The sequence below is a fragment of the Zeus faber genome (genome assembly GCF_960531495.2).
Source record: "Zeus faber genome assembly, chromosome: 3".
Lineage (NCBI taxonomy): Eukaryota > Metazoa > Chordata > Actinopteri > Zeiformes > Zeidae > Zeus > Zeus faber.
Genome location: NC_137190.1, coordinates 18,100,892 through 18,116,865, shown reverse-complemented (window position 1 = coordinate 18,116,865; position 15,974 = coordinate 18,100,892). Strand labels below are relative to the sequence as shown.

General features: G+C 41.7%; 2 protein-coding genes across 2 annotated transcripts; both read left to right on the top strand.

The window, feature by feature from the left end:
* The first annotated feature begins 2,668 nt into the window (after window positions 1-2,668).
* On the top strand, window positions 2,669-6,951 carry LOC307228607 (dynein regulatory complex subunit 4-like). Its single transcript, XM_079998318.1, has 10 exons — window positions 2,669-2,758; window positions 2,861-3,058; window positions 3,178-3,384; window positions 3,535-3,589; window positions 3,688-3,893; window positions 4,020-4,187; window positions 5,804-5,890; window positions 6,052-6,261; window positions 6,537-6,602; window positions 6,738-6,951. The coding sequence occupies exons 1-10, from the start codon at window positions 2,744-2,746 to the stop codon at window positions 6,885-6,887; spliced, it is 1,362 nt and encodes a 453-aa protein (XP_079854444.1). The 5' UTR covers window positions 2,669-2,743; the 3' UTR covers window positions 6,888-6,951.
* A 3,072-nt stretch (window positions 6,952-10,023) lies between these two features.
* On the top strand, window positions 10,024-14,772 carry LOC307227812 (dynein regulatory complex subunit 4-like; the record flags this gene model as incomplete). Its single annotated transcript, XM_079997250.1, has 11 exons — window positions 10,024-10,031; window positions 11,334-11,457; window positions 12,173-12,370; window positions 12,479-12,685; window positions 12,829-12,883; window positions 12,982-13,187; window positions 13,319-13,486; window positions 13,701-13,787; window positions 13,919-14,128; window positions 14,454-14,519; window positions 14,623-14,772. The coding sequence occupies 11 exons, from the start codon at window positions 10,024-10,026 to the stop codon at window positions 14,770-14,772; spliced, it is 1,479 nt and encodes a 492-aa protein (XP_079853376.1).
* Window positions 14,773-15,974: the final 1,202 nt, after the last annotated feature.

Below are 15,974 nucleotides of genomic sequence, written 5' to 3'. Positions count from 1 at the left end.
CACACAGCAACTGAGTTCAGTGAGCATTGTGAAAGATCAACAGAATACAGAGAGATCCAGACTGTAGTGGGGCAGGGGAGAGAGAGAGAGAGAGAGAGAGAGAAGGAGAGAGATGAGAGAGAGAGAGAGAGAGAGAGAGAGAGAGAGAGAGTGAGAGAGAGAGAGAGAGAGAGAGAGAGAGAGAGAGAGAGAGAGAGAGAGAGAGAGAGAGAGAGAGAGAGAGAGAGAGAGAGGAGAGAGAGAGAGAGAGAGAGAGAGAGAGAGAGAGAGAGAGAGAGAGAGAGAGAGAGAGAGAGAGCTGGCACCTCTCCCAGACTGAGGCTGAGACAGAATAGGGAATCAGGGAGGGCGGTGGGATGCTGGAAAGATGTGTGTGTGTGTGTGTGCGTGTGTGTGTGTGTGGGTTTCTACGTATGTGTGTCAGAGTGTGTGGGGTTGAGGGTGGGAGTGGTCCACTGTACACAGGGTGGAAGTGCTTTGGTTACATGCACACATGAAATGGTATTTAATTAGATCTTTAAAAACAACATTCAGTCAATCTCTGTCTGTCTGTCTGTCTGTGTATACCCTGGCACACACAGTATATGATTTTATTATGCATTTATTTTCACAATTTCCCCCTCTTGTGTGAATTGTTGATCCGTTTGTCTGTTTATCTATCTGCCTGCCTGTCTGTCTGTCTGTCTGTCTGTCTGTCTGTATATCTATCTATCTATCCATCTATCTATCTATCTATCTATCTATCTATCTATCTATCTGTCTATCTATCTATCTATCTATCTATCTGTCTATCTATCTATCTATCTGCCTATCTGCCTATCTGTCTGTCTGTCTATCTATCTATCTATCTATCTATCTATCTATCTATCTATCTATCTATCTATCTATCTATCTATCTATCTATCTATCTGTCTATCTATCTATCTATCTATCTATCTGTCTATCTATCTATCTATCTGCCTATCTGCCTATCTGTCTGTCTGTCTATCTATCTATCTATCTATCTATCTATCTATCTATCTATCTATCTATCTATCTATCTATCTATCTATCTATCTATCTATCTATCTGCCTATCTGCCTGTCTGTCTGTCTGTCTATTTGTCTGTCTGTCTGTGTCTGTCTATCTATCTGCCTGCCTGCCTGCCCGTCTGTCTGTCTGTCTGTCTGTCTGTCTGTCTGTCTGTCTGTCTGTCTGTCTGTCTGTCTGTCTGTCTGTCTGTCTGTATGTATATCTACCTATCTATCTATCTATCTTTCTATCTGTCTATCTATCTGCCTGCCTGTCTGTCTGTCTGTCTGTCTGTCTGTCTGTCTGTCTGTCTGTCTGTCTGTCTGTCTGTCTGTCTAATAAATGAAACCGACAAGTTTTTTGAAACAATTCTGTTTTACTAGTATAATATAATACTACGCAGAGAGCGCCCCCTAGTGGGCGTATCTGAAGTGACACGTGAGCGTGTTGCCATGACAGCAATGCGTTAGGCTCATCCACGCGGCAGGATCTGGTTGCCGCCAGCGCTGTGCTAACTCTAACCAGCGTCTGTATGAACCACATCTAGGGCCGACCACCAACTCTATTCGTTCGCAGTGATCCGCGATGGTGAGCAAACCCCTGATGAAAACAGTCGTGACATGTCACTGTGCTCCGCGGGGAAACAAACTGGCCTTGGGTTGCTAAGGCTAAACGCTCCGGCTGTAGCCGGGGCGCTAGCGATGTGGCTAATGGCTAACAGCTCACCCCCCCTCTCTGCTTTCCTTTCCAAACACGTAGTATATGTAAAAAAAAAAGAAAAAAGAAGAAGCGAAATTGTAAATAATGCAAATGTCTATAATAGTTATGTGTATATATAATATGTACATGTGTACAATTTCTATACATATATATTATAGACGTAAACGTTTATATTATATTTCTTATATTTCTGGAGAATATAATTGAAATGTAAAGTTAGATTCGACAGCAACGCAACCCAGCCCTCTAATGTTAAATATATTGACGTTATTATTTATTGTCCTGCATAGTCATGTCCCAATACAGAAAAAGGAAGAGGTGGAAGGAGTACAGTACTGAAAATACTTCAGTAAAAGTGCAGTTACTGCAGAGAGAAAGTACTGGATTCCAAGAAGTAGTGATGGGGTGTAAATAAGATTACAAAAAAAATGCCCAAGTGATTAATGACTTACTGAGTTACCCTTTCAACTCTGCAGTAACTGTACTTTTACTGAAGTATTTTCAGTACTGTACTGCTTCCACCTCTTCCTTTTCTGTATTGGGACATGACTATGCAGGACATTGGATCCAACCCAATTGAAAAGACTAGTTTGGTTAACAGTGCAATCACCACTACTGTGATGCACAATATAAAAATGGCTTGTTTGGTACTTGCAACTGGTATCAAAATTGAAAAAAGCACAATACTTGTTCTCTGTTTGAAAAGAACTCCAGTAAAAGTGCTAAACATTGGTTCTCCTCTGTAAAGTACCAAACGTAATGCAATGAGAATAGCCGTAACTAGTTGTAACAAGTAGTAAGGTTACTGTAAAACACCACATTCAGGTGAATGGAATGTAGTTATGAATCCATGAGTGTGTTGGGAACTTGAACTATTAAACCAATAAAACCACAGACGGCCACACTAATCAGTGACATATTTACACACAAGCCACCCAAAGCCAAAGCCGCAAGCAAGAAGACCGCCAAGGCAAAGACAGCGAAAGTGATCGATGGCCTCTCCACTGAAGAGATGTCCAAGGAGCAGGTGGGATATTAGATGTTATGTCATTTCATATCGGATGCTGCCGATGCAAAAAAATGGACAATCTACCTGATATAATAAACCCATTTCTCAACGGTGCTGTAGTTGGAGGAACACATTGTGCGTCTTCGGGAGGAGCTGGACAGAGAGAGGGAGGAGAGGAACTACTTCCAGCTGGAGAGGGACAAGATCCACACCTTCTGGGAGATCACAAAAAGACACCTGGAGGAGAGCAAGGCAGAGCTAAGGAACAAGGACAGGGAGACGGAGGAGGCCGAGGAGCGGCATCAAGTGGAGATTAAGGTGAACGTGGTTTACGCCCGCCACTGAGCTACATCATGCATTGGGAGTTATAGTATCTTCACCCTGGAAAGCCGAATATCAAGGCTCTAGCGGGGAACTGTTCTACTGTGTCGGATCAGGTGTACAAGCAGAAGGTGAAGCACCTCTTGTACGAGCACCAGAATGCTATCTCCGAAACGAAAGCAGAGGACGTAGCCGCCACCAAGATGATGGAGACGGAACACGCGGGCCTGGAAAGCGAGCTTCGCAAGGGCATACGTGCTCTCAAGGTGGATTTAAAGGAGCAGGGGCTCGCCAATGAAAACCTGGTCAAAGATCTCAAACTGGTGAGTGTGCGGTAATTGTTTAACCTTTTGAGGTGTGAGGGCGTGGCTTGTTTTGTTTCTGCCCTTTTTTCTCTTTCCCCCTTTCCCCAACCTATTTTATTATTACACTTTACCCTCATCATCAAATCCAGTTTCACTCAATTTCAACAGAAATACGATGAAGAATTAACTCAAACAAGGAATAATTTTGAGAGGCAAGTCAGAGGTAAGTCGACGCGGTCCATTCTGAGAGGCAGTGTGAAATTGTCTCGTGAAATTCTTGAACCTAGCGACGTAAACTTGTTTTGGTTTGTGTTTGGGCAGAAATCGAGGCCAAGTATGAAACCAAGATGCACACGCTGCGACAGGAGCAGGACTGCAGGAGAAAAACCGAAATCCGTGAGATAGAGGATCGAAAGAACAGCCAGATCACCACGCTGATGAACAACCACGAGAAAGCGTTCACTGATATTAAGAATTTTTACAACGACATCACACGAAACAAACTGGATCTCATCGATACGCTGAAGGTAAAGAGGCCAAAAGTAACCACCGCCGTCAAAGAAAAACCTGGTCGGGCCGATAACAAATCATTATTTGCAGATATCCTTCACAGGCAGCCATTATTGTTGTGTTTTTTTTTTTACCTTACTTAGGATCAAGTGGAAAATATGAAGAAGAAAGAGGAAAAGATGGATAAGGAGATGGCCGAAGTGTTGCTCCAGAACAAACGTATGACGGAGTCGATGCAGAAAGCCACGGGGGAAGTCGCCGAGCTTCAAAAACAAGTGTCAAACTACCAAAAGGACAAGGCCTCGCTCGCGGTGTGTTTCACGTGGTTTTACCTTTTTAAGCCGAGAGAACCCATACCCTATAAAACGGGTTACGTATGTATCATTCCAAGTGGTGAATTGGTCTGGCGTGTACAGGTATCCCGGGCAACGATTGACTTCGAATGGCAAATGGAATGCAAAAATGTGGTTAAGTGAAAGTAAGAACCCGTATCAAGTTAAACAACACACCTTCAAAAAGTCGGGGAACCCTTATATATTATCCATTGTTATTTTTAAAAAGACGATTACTAACGTGCAGGTTTACTCATTCGGTGTAAGTTCATGGTTTTACTCTTTATTATGGGGTCACTCCACACTTTCTAAACTATCAGACTGCGGTAGGTATTCCGTCTGGCGTCAACAACCCCGGGCTCCTCAAAAGAGTCGTCCAGGCATCAGAATCGAGACGGCCCACTTGCGCCAAACATGGAGAAGGTTACCAAAACCCTCTCTCAACGTTTGAACGTGCGTGTTTCCACTGTCGGAAACATCACCAGAAAATGGAAGATAAATGGAAGTCAAGCCAGGGTCTCGAAGACCAAGAAAGATTCCAGATAAACTGCCCCCGAAACCTCGCCAGAAATGCTCAAGAGGAACCTGTAACACATCGCTGCAAAAGAGCGGTAGAAAACAGCAGCGGCCAAGCGGACACACGCGCAGTTGTTCATCGAACAATCAACACACTTTGTAACATAAAATACACGTAATAAACACACTCTCGCCAACAAAGACATCCTTGGCCGAGTTGGGAGAAGGAAACCTCTCCCACGACCCCAACACAACATAAAACATCTGAGGCATGCGATGGATAACGCTGAGAAGCCTGAAGCCTCTTGGAACAATGTCTTATGGACTGACAAAAAAAAAACAAAACTTTTTGGCCAAAGAAGACATGTTGGGAGAAAAAAAGGCTGAAGCATTTGGAGAGAACACCTTGTCCACTGCCAAGAAAGGGGGGGTGGATCCGTTATACTGAGGAAGAATGGATTCCATCAAATATCAAGATATTCGAGAGGTTAATGTTGGAGAGTCAGCCAAGACACTGACGTAGAAGAGAGGTCGGGTAGAGGATGGCAAGACAATGACCCGAAGCACACCTCAAAGACAACCCTGAAAATTACCTCCAGCAACTACAGGTGAAGGTTTTTGAACTGCCGTACAACAATACCCAGACTTTAATATCATTGAAAATCTTATGGCGATATCTCAAACTTGCAAGGAGACCGAAGAATATTTCCAAACAATAAATTTTCGGCGAGGAGGAATTAAAAGACAGCTGTGGCAAGCCGTTAACGTTGCCAAAGGAGTTGTTAGGAAGCACTAACTGACAGGCTTTTCCAACCTTTTGCACGGGACCTTTTTTTCCTCGTGCTGTAGAATCTGTGAAAAAAATGTAATTTAAAAAATGACCTTGCTTTAAATTTTGAAGAATGGTGTTGTTTGACTTTAAAGGGTTTAGTGTTCAGCTCAGCTTCTGTTCACTTAGATTTTCAATGTAACGTGCATTTTGCCCGGGTTTTTGCATTTCACTGTACATTTCTTTTTCTGTTTTCCAACATTATATTTGTGACAACAAGTGGCTAAAATGATGGTTTTTGCACTTACAGAATGCCAGAGCGCATTTAAAGGTTGGTGAACGGGACTTGAAAGATCTGAAATGGGAGCATGAGCTGTTAGAACAGAGGTTCAGCAAGGTAAAATATTATGGTTTCATTTGACAAATACCTTTTAAATGAGCAACATTTGGTTTTACTGACAAGTATTGTGTGTGTGTCTGTGTGTGTGTGTGTGTGTGTGTGTTTGTGTTTGTGTGTGTGTGTGTGTGTGTGTGTGTGCGTGGTGACATGGCGTACAGATCCAGACGGAGCGTGATGAGCTCTACCAAAAGTTCACCCAGGCCATTCAGGAGGTGCAGCAAAAGAGTGGATTTAAAAACCTGCTGCTGGAACGGAAGCTGGAGGCCCTGACAGACACGCTGGAAACCAAGGAGGCCCAGCTCAACGAGGTGCTGTCTGCCACAAACATGGACCAAAGAGCCTTTGGTGGGATGACACACAAGTTCGAGGTATGCATCCTTTTTCTCAGCTCACTGGACAATGTACCTGCCACGCTGTACTTTGTACCGTTTAGGAAGTAGAACTAATGCCATCTTCTAGTCACTTCTTGTCAGTACTTTCCAGATCTTTCTAGTCATCTGTTGTTTTGATTAGAAAAAATATTTACCAAAGGAAATTGTCTTCCTGCATTAAAAAAAACCCAATTTGTCAACATTATGAATACAAGACGGAACTTTAAAAAGTAGATGCTTTAAATTCTTAATTTTTTTTTGAATGTCTGTAGGAAGTACTGGACTCCAAAAATGTCGCCATCAAGGATTTGCAGTATGAATTGGCCAGAGCGTGCAAGGTGAGCCATTAGTCTGGAGGGCTACTCTGCACGTCTCTCAAGCAAATATCATATCACATATACCTATGTGTCCCAATTCATCTGTTAATGTAAATCATGGTTTTCCTAATCATTTTTATTTTTATTTCTTCCCAGGCCCATAATGACCTGCTGCGGACCTACGAAGCAAAGCTGGGAGAGTTTGGCATTCCTGTGGAAGAGCTAGGATTTAAACCCCTGGAGAACAGTATCACTGGACAGACACTAGGACAGGGCCCTGCTCACTTAGTCTCTGCCGCCAAATGACGAGCAACAAGCATATTTTGTTGACTTTTGTTGATTTTCAAGACTGAGACTTCCAAGGATTCTTGACGCGCTCCTGCATCATTTCTCTCCGATCCGTGCAAAACGAGTCTGTGTTTTTTATTGTGGTATGTATATACATGTAATAAAAGGTTCTGATCTGGTTCATGTAAAAATGTAAAAACTGAGCAAGATGCAACGCTAGGTGGAGAACCAGGTCTTACCATTAAGTGCCTCAGTGGGAGTGGTATATACACAAGAAAATACCTTACGACGCTTACATATCAGAGAAATAATCATAGTATTATTATCTTGTAAATGGATTTTATTCTCTTAAGTGGGTGTGTGTGTGTGTGTGTGTGTATATCTACATATATCTCACACCTACACAAGAAGTCTGTTAATGAGTCTGGAAACTGTTTTTATCTATGTAATTGCGTGAATATTATTATTAAGGGTACATTGGATGTCCGAACTAACCATGTTCAGCCTGCTTTGTTGCCTTTTAGCTAAAAAAAATAAATAAATAAATAAATAAAGTGATTTCTAGTCATAATTTGTCAGGGTTTTTTTTGTTTGTTTGTTTTGTTTTTTTTCCCCAACTCGTGATTTTTTTTTTTCTCCAGATAAAATATTTTTCTTACTGTATTTTTTTTCGTTTCTTTTATGTGAGTTGCAAGTGCATTAAGTTTTCCGCCTGATTTTATGGCATTGAATGGATTAAATATCAAATTAGAAAAACACGTCTGAGGTCAATTCTGTTGCCACTCGACCTTTTCCTCTTGAAACCGGTGGCTTTCAGATATGATGCCAGCGCCATTACGTCATGGAGATGTTGGACGCACAGCAGGGGGTATATCAGGGGAAATATCCTCCCGCCTGAGGATATTTCCATCTAAACAGCGCTCTGGTCCAGAGCGTATTCATGAAACGTCACAGCTGCTCCTGTAATATCACAAGGGGAGCCACGTTGTTGACGCGTGACAAATGTTTATTTTAAAAGCCTCAGACTCTCAGTGCGATTTTGCGCCGGGTGCACCTTAACGTTCATGCTAGCAGGTTGACTTTTTTCCTCGCAAATGTTTAAAGTTGTCAACAGGCCGCTGTCAAGCGCTGTTACCGAGGGACTCTAACTGACAGCACTGACCAAAATATACGATGGCCAGCCGTAGCCTTCCCACCGCGTTTACCTTGTAGCTTGATTACACACACAATGGCTAATCCTTAGGCGACAGTACAGGTGCACGTTGCACTGGACGGGTTTATGTTTGTAATGTACATATATTAAGCAGTAATTACAGTTAATGCTAATTGTATAACTGGTTATTACATCTATTTCACTTTATTAATACTAGGTTATTTGTAATTCACAGCCTGTAATTTATCTGTTCTCGAAAACCCAAGTATCGTTAGTCGTGTTTTCGACTTAGTTCACTTAACTTTAGCGAAGAGGTCATAACGGCTTTGAATTTCGAGTACCTTTGACAGCGTCACCCGAACGGCGGCTGTTCCCCAAAACGCCTGTCTGTCCCAATGTCTCCTGGAAGTGAAGCCCGGTTCAACCCGCGCACGGCACCTGAGCTCTGGTCAGTTTGGACCTTGTTTACATTTTGATTTGGACAGTGAAATATAAGGTGGGGTCATTTTAATCATACTGTAAGCTTTCTGATTTAAAATAAAAGGTTGTTGCATTTTTTTACAAGAGCGATACTTTACTTCTTTATGTTGGACAATTGCATTTCTGCTGTCTATGTTTTCTACAGTAGATCATCTGGCTAACTAGCGCTGAAGCTAGGTCTCACATCGATTGGGCTCCTTTGGCCACTTCATTCAAATACTCTTTCAGCCTTTTTTTTTTTATGCTGAATGCATGGCCATCTTTTGACAAGGTGTGATTTAGATATTTACAAATATAATGTTGGAAAACAGAAAAAGAAATGTACAGTGAAATGCAATGACCTTGCTTTAAAGGTTTAGATATTTCAGACTAAGAAATGAATTTGAAAATAAAAATTGTGACCAAATGTATGTTCGGTTTCGCCGGCAATTGTACGTCACCAACCCCATTACCTTGTTCCAAATGCGTCTGGTGGCATTGATGAGCGCTCGCTGGAGGTTGGCATTCACCTTACGTTAAAGTCAAACCTGCCTTTTAAAAAATAGATCAATAAATTGTTATTGTTTATATATTATATTATTCTTATGCAACCCTCATCCTGCACTCAACTAATTCATATGTATTTGCATAACAAGTAAAGGACGCTTTTAAATACAGCAAAAGGGGTTCGCCCCGCCCTAAAACCCATATCAAAATGCAGAAAAGTATTGTAAAGTGGTGACTATACCGTTCATTTCTGTATTGACTCATTGCTACGTCTTAAATATCATGTAAGTACTCCCGTACTCTAATGTGGACGACTAGACATTGCGTTACAAATTCAGCTAAATATGGAAATAAACTAGAAAATGTAAATCAGTCTCATTAGTTTGAGAAATATTAGCATTTGCAAAATGTTAATATTAAAATATATATATATATATTATAAGAAAAGGCCGAGCAGCATGCGCAGGGAAACGCGCGACAAACCGACAGTTTTGTGATTTTTCTTTTCTATTCTGCAGGTGACTGACTGTGGCCGTGGCCCCGCTGATGGGGGCCGACGGGGAAGAGGAATTTCAAATCAAAGCTGCGGACCTTTCCATCGTGTCAGAGGAGCAAGTTGCTGCGGTCCGCAGGACATAGATGCGTCATTTGTGTGGCATTTGTTTGCAGTTTGGTTTTTTACCAAATCTTCCTCGCGTCGATCCACGTCTACATTGGCTACATCATCATGTGATGTATTTGTGATGTCACAACTCTCCAAGCTCTAGACACATACCGTACATAAGCGCACGCAGGGCCGGTACACTTTTGCCGGGACTTGGAAAATGTGTACTCGTCATTAATTTGTTATTACAATATACGTATGTCAAGTTATCATATTTTACACGAAAAAACCCCCCACAAAGCTCACTCACTCGCTGTGGTGTATTCTGTGGCGTAGCCGTAGTACAACGTTGAGTCCGCGTGACTTTCCCGGCTTACTTAACCGGCTTACTCGTCATGACATCACACTGTTGTCAGCGTTGTCACGGCAACATGGACTTGTGAGAAAGTCTATAAGGCAGTTCCTTCTTTTTCTGATCCGCTTCAGAAGGACTGAGGGCAGAGGTCGGTGGATGTAGCTTTCCTTTCGAAAAGGAAGCAAAATCCATGAGGATACCGCACTGAAGGCTTTTTGGGTATGGGTGTGTGCCCAAATGTTAGTGTGTCTTTAGGAGTTTGTCCCTCCCTGAATATCCCGTTACTTCTGCCCTGGCGTCGGTTCGTCGGTGAACGCCAAAACCGAGAGGTGCAGCAATCACCGTTACGTGACTACATCATGTTTTGAGGTTTCGTGGTTTTAAGGCCAACCGCTTCTCCAGAGGACAGCGCTCTCGTCATTTATAGGCCCTGTGCTATCAGGCAGAGCTAGGACGCGGTGCATGTCAGTGTAGGGAAAAAAGCCCACTACACAGTTTGCCATAGACTCGCATTGAAGCGCCGTATCCTCACTGAAGGGAGACGTGAGGGTCCATGCAGGATGTGGCTGCTAACCACTGTGCTTTCCCTTTCCAGGAGCGAGCCGGACTTCTCGTTCGCAATATATCACAATGGTGAGCAAACGCTGTGTCCAGCACTGCAATGTTTCAGAACTATGCACATTTTGGTATTTTTAGAGCTTATCGAGCTTACTGTGCGTAATCGCCGGGTGTCATGACATTTCACTGCATATATGTATGACCGTATGTATATGTATGTGGCAAATAAGCTCTTGAATCTTGAACTATGCAAAATAGTGGCGACATGTCATAAAGATAAACAGTATGTCATCCTTATATTTGACAATGTAGATGTTTATTTCCATACAATGTACATAGAATGTAAATGCACATATCTGTATATACATAGCCATATTCCTTCAACCTATTCCATTTTATTTCAATTTATTTTTTATTGTATTTTATTCTATATATTTTTTATCTTATTCTATAAGTATTCCACTTACTGTATTACGTTTTAGGAGTCAGTTAGTCGGTCTATTAGAAAGGAATTTTCTACTTTTTATTTTATTTTATTTTTGTACTTTTTCCTAGGACTTCTTGTGTGCTATCACCGGGTGCGTTGCATTACATTTCACTGCATATATGTATGGAAGTATGTATATGTATGTGACAAATAAAAATCTTGAATCTTGAATCTTGAATCTAGATCCAGACCTTGAATGGCATATACAGTATATTAATGGCATATTCTTTGAACAATTGCAACGTCCTGCATAACCATGTAGGAGTAGGCCTTGAGGTTACTGTAGGAACTTGAATTATGAAACCAGCACAAAACGTTCCATTATATTTACACTTTGATAGCCAATGGCCACTAATCGATGATGTATTTGCACACAAGCCACCCAAAAAAGGGGCCAAGAAGGCGGCGAAGGGAAAGGGCGCTAAAGTGGAAAGTGCCGCTCCCCCCGAGATATCCAAGGAGGAGGTAGGATGTTAAATGTTGCATCTTTTTATATCGGTTTCTACTGATGCAAACACTAACTGTGAGAACATAAAGTTTTACTAATTGAAATTCACTGATATTTAATTTACTAAAATTCACAGGATAATGCTTGGAAGCCTTCAGTTAATAGGCTGAAAAAAATTGCCTGATGTGATTTATTTTTCTTTTTATTTATTTTTTGTTCTTGAGATGATTGTATTGAATTGGGTTAAGTTGAAATAAACGGCTAACTCAAAGTACTGTAAGTTAGAGTTAGTTTATAAATGAGGTATGTTGTTATTTCTAAGGATCACTGGAGGTGGAAGTCAGGATATTCACATCCTTTGAGTTTGTTTCAGCAAGTAAAAAAGTTGATATGTTTATTATAATTATTAAAGGTAAAGAAAAAAAAATAGACTATTTGGCAGAACTATGTCCTGATAAAGGCTCAGAGAAAGTGCTGATTCTGGGCTGTGCCTTACCTCTCAGTGGTCAAAGAAGAAGAAGAAGAAGAAGAAGAAGAAGAAACAGTCTTTATTTGTCACCACACTACAACACATACTTGCACACACACACACATGCACATGCTTTGGGTGGTGGCCGGTGAAATGGTTCCTCTGCATTTAACCCATCCTGGCTTGTCCTTCCTCCGGGGCCACAGCCAGGAGCAGAGCCACCTGGTCCACACAGTAAAACTCATTTCTCAACGGTGCTGTAGCTGGAGGAGCAAATTGTGCGTCTTCGAGAGGAGCTGGACAGAGAGAGGGAGGAGAGGAACTACTTCCAGCTGGAGAGGGACGAGATCCACACCTTCCTGGAGATCGCAAAGAGACAGCTGGAGGAGAGCAAGGCTGGGCTAAGGAACAAGGACCTGGAGAAAGAGGAGACTGAGGAACTGCATCGAGAGCAAATTAAGGTAAATGTGGTTTGCGCGCGCACACACTACTGGCCTCTTTTTTTCCTGAAACTGTTTTGATTGTATCACGAAATTGTATGCTTCCTCCCGTTAATTATGTCGGATCAGGTGTACAAGCAGAAGGTGAAGCACCTCTTGTACGAGCACCAGAATGCTATCTCCGAATTAAAAGCCGAGCGCGTAGTCTCCACCAAGATGATGGAGACGGAGCACGCGGGCCAGGAGAACGAGCTTCGCAAGGACATGCGCGATCTCAAGGTGGATTTCAAGGAGCAGAAGATCGCTTATCAGAACCATGTCAAAGATCTCCAACTGGTGAGTGTGTTTGTTTTTATCTTGAAGGTGTGAAGACGTGGCTTGTTTGTTTCTACCTCTTTTTCCAGCCATTTTTCCATCTCATCGTCTTCATTTTCCAACCCTTGATATAATCAAATCCCATTTTCGCTCGATTTCAACAGAAACACGATGAAGAATTAACTCAAACAAGGAATAATTTTGAGGGGCAAGTCAGAGGTAAGTCGACGCGGTCCATTCTGAGAGGCAGTGTGAAATTGTCTCGTGAAATTCTTGAACCTAGCGACGTAAACTCGTTTTGGTTTGTGTTTGGGCAGAAATCGAGGCCAAGTATGAAACCAAGATGCACACGCTGCGACAGGAGCAGGACTGCAGGAGAAAAACCGAAATCCGTGAGATAGAGGATCGAAAGAACAGCCAGATCACCACTCTGATGAAAAACCACGAGAAAGCTTTCAACGACACTAAGAATTATTACAATGATATTACACGCAGCAAAATGGAGCTCATCGATACACTGAAGGTAAAGAGGCCAAAATTAACCACCAGCGCCAAAGAAAAAGCTGGGATGCCGATAACAAATCATTATTTGCAGTCGTCCTTCACAGGCAGCCATTATTGTTGTTGTTTTTTTGTTTTTTTTTACTTTCTGAGGAACAAGTGGAAAATATGAAGAAGAAAGATGAAAAAAAGGATAAGGATATGGCAGAAATATCGCAGCAGAACAAACATATGACTGAAACGATGCAGAAAGCCACCGAGGAGGTCACCGACCTTCAGAAACAAGTTTTGAACTACCATAAGGACAAGGCCTCGCTCGCGGTGTGTTTCACATCGTTTTCCTTTTTAAGCTGAGGGAACCCAGACTCTATAAAATGTGTTGTTTATGGATCATGACAAACCTTTTGTCATGTATTTCAGGCAATGATCAAACTTCAATGGGAAGGATAAATTGTTCGCTTAAACTTGTGTTTACGTTTTGCAACATTATATTTGTGACGACCATGGGTTACAATGACGGTTTTTACACTTGCAGAATGCCAGAGCGCGTTTAAAGGCAAACGAACAGGACTTGAAAGATCTGAAATGGGAGCATGAGCTGCTGGAACAGAAGTTCAGCAAGGTGACAAAATACCTTTTTAAATGAGCAATATTTAGTTAGACTGACTAGTATCAATAATGTGAGGCCTGCATTGCTTATGGGTGTGTGTGTGTGTGTGTGTGCGTGCGCGTGCGTGGTGACATGGTGTACAGATCCAGACGGAGCGTGATGAGCTCTACCAAAAGTTCACCAAGGCCATTCAGGAGGTGCAGCAAAAGAGTGGATTTAAAAACCTGCTGCTGGAACGGAAGCTGGAGGCCCTGACAGACACGCTGGAAACCAAGGAGGCCCAGCTCAACGAGGTGCTGTCTGCCACAAACATGGACCAAAGAGCCTTTGGTGGGATGACACACAAGTTCGAGGTACGCATCCTTTTTCTCAGTTCACTGGACAATGTACCTGCCACGCTGTACTTTGTACCGTTTAGGAAGTAGAACTAATGCCATCTTCTAGTCACTTCTTGTCAGTACTTTCCAGATCTTTCTAGTCATCTGTTGTTTTGATTAGAAAAAATATTTACAGAAGGAAATTGTTTTCCTCCTTAAAAAAACCCCAATTTGTGAACATTATGAATACAAGACAGATCTTTAAGAAGTAGATGCTTTAAATTCTTAATTTTTTTGAGCGAAAACATGTGAGCCATCTTCACGTGTAATTCTTGATTAATGCTTCGATTCTTGTCTGTAGGAAGTACTGGACTCCAAAAATGCTGCCATCAAGAATTTGCAGTATGAATTGGCCAGAGTATGCAAGGTGAGCAGTGTTCTACCGCCTCTCGTGAAAACTCCACCTAGGTCTCCCATTTCATCCGTTAATGTAAATACATGGTTTTCCTTAAAAATATTTTTTTTTCCAGGCCCATAATGACCTGCTGCGGACCTACGAAGCAAAGCTGGGAGAGTTTGGCATTCCTGTGGAAGAGCTAGGATTTAAACCCCTGGAGAACAGTATCACTGGACAGACACTAGGACAAGGCCCTGCTCACTCAGTCTCTGCCGCCAAATGACGAGCAACAAGCATATTTTGTTTTTCATGACTGCGAGGATACAGTTGTTATGGCCGTTGGGAGCTCCGGCTTTATTTATCTCTAATCTGTGCAAATTCTTTGTGCAAAATCTTTTTTTTTTATAATTATCTAATTAAGATAAAACACACTACGTTCTCTGAGCTTTCTGAGATTGTTTGCTTGTTTTAAGAAACGGAGAAACTGACCAAGATACAAAACTAGGCAGCGAACCAGGGCTTACCAATAAGACAAATAACTGCCTCAATGGGAGTGGTATATACACGACAATATACCTGTACAAAGTTTACATATCAGAGAAAAGTCTAAAAAGTGATACTTGATGTGCCATGCAATAACATTGAGCATTTTATAACTATTAACTGGGATTTTTCTTCCAGAATGCATATATTACAGCGAAAACTGACAATGAGTCCACCGTGCTCTCTTCAACAGGTGTTATGGCTGCTGGCCTATGTCTGAAGGAAGTGAATTTTACAGAGATGCATTGCAGAGATAGTACATAAAACTAGATATTGGATAACTACCCGGCATTCACTACCCTGCAGTTAACAGAGCCCATCCGGCCATTCACAACATCGGAAGTGTCTGAACTGTTATTATCAAAGTGATTGTTTGTTTCATAATCTGTATTTGGGACTTCATTGTCACTTGGGGCCTGCAGGTGGTGCTACAGCCTAAATTCTAAGTATTGAATTCAAAGAGTTTGAGTTTTTAATTGCTTTGGTTCTGTTTTCACAAGGGCACACAATTCTGCAAATGCCTACAGCAAATGGTCAAAGGTTCATATATGCACAACATGCGACAGAGCACAGATGTATAAATATAATAATATATAATAATATAATTAATATAGTTAGTTATACTTTATAGTTTCATATTTTTTGCACAATTTAAAAATACACAAAAATGACAAATATGACAAATAATATACAGTGCAGGGAGAAGCAGAAAACCCAGTGGGCTTATTTGAAGCCTCCACCTAAAATTTCACTAGAGAACACAAAATGACCACACAAAAAATAATATGACTGCATAAAAGTGATGGCAAGCTATTAGTCACAAAACATACATAATAACAAAAATAATAATAAATATAGCTGCGGGCAGCAATATGTGGGGTCCAGGGTGTTAGGCCATTCATTAAAGTTCAATGAATGAGCGTGCTTTGGCTCCCTGTTCCG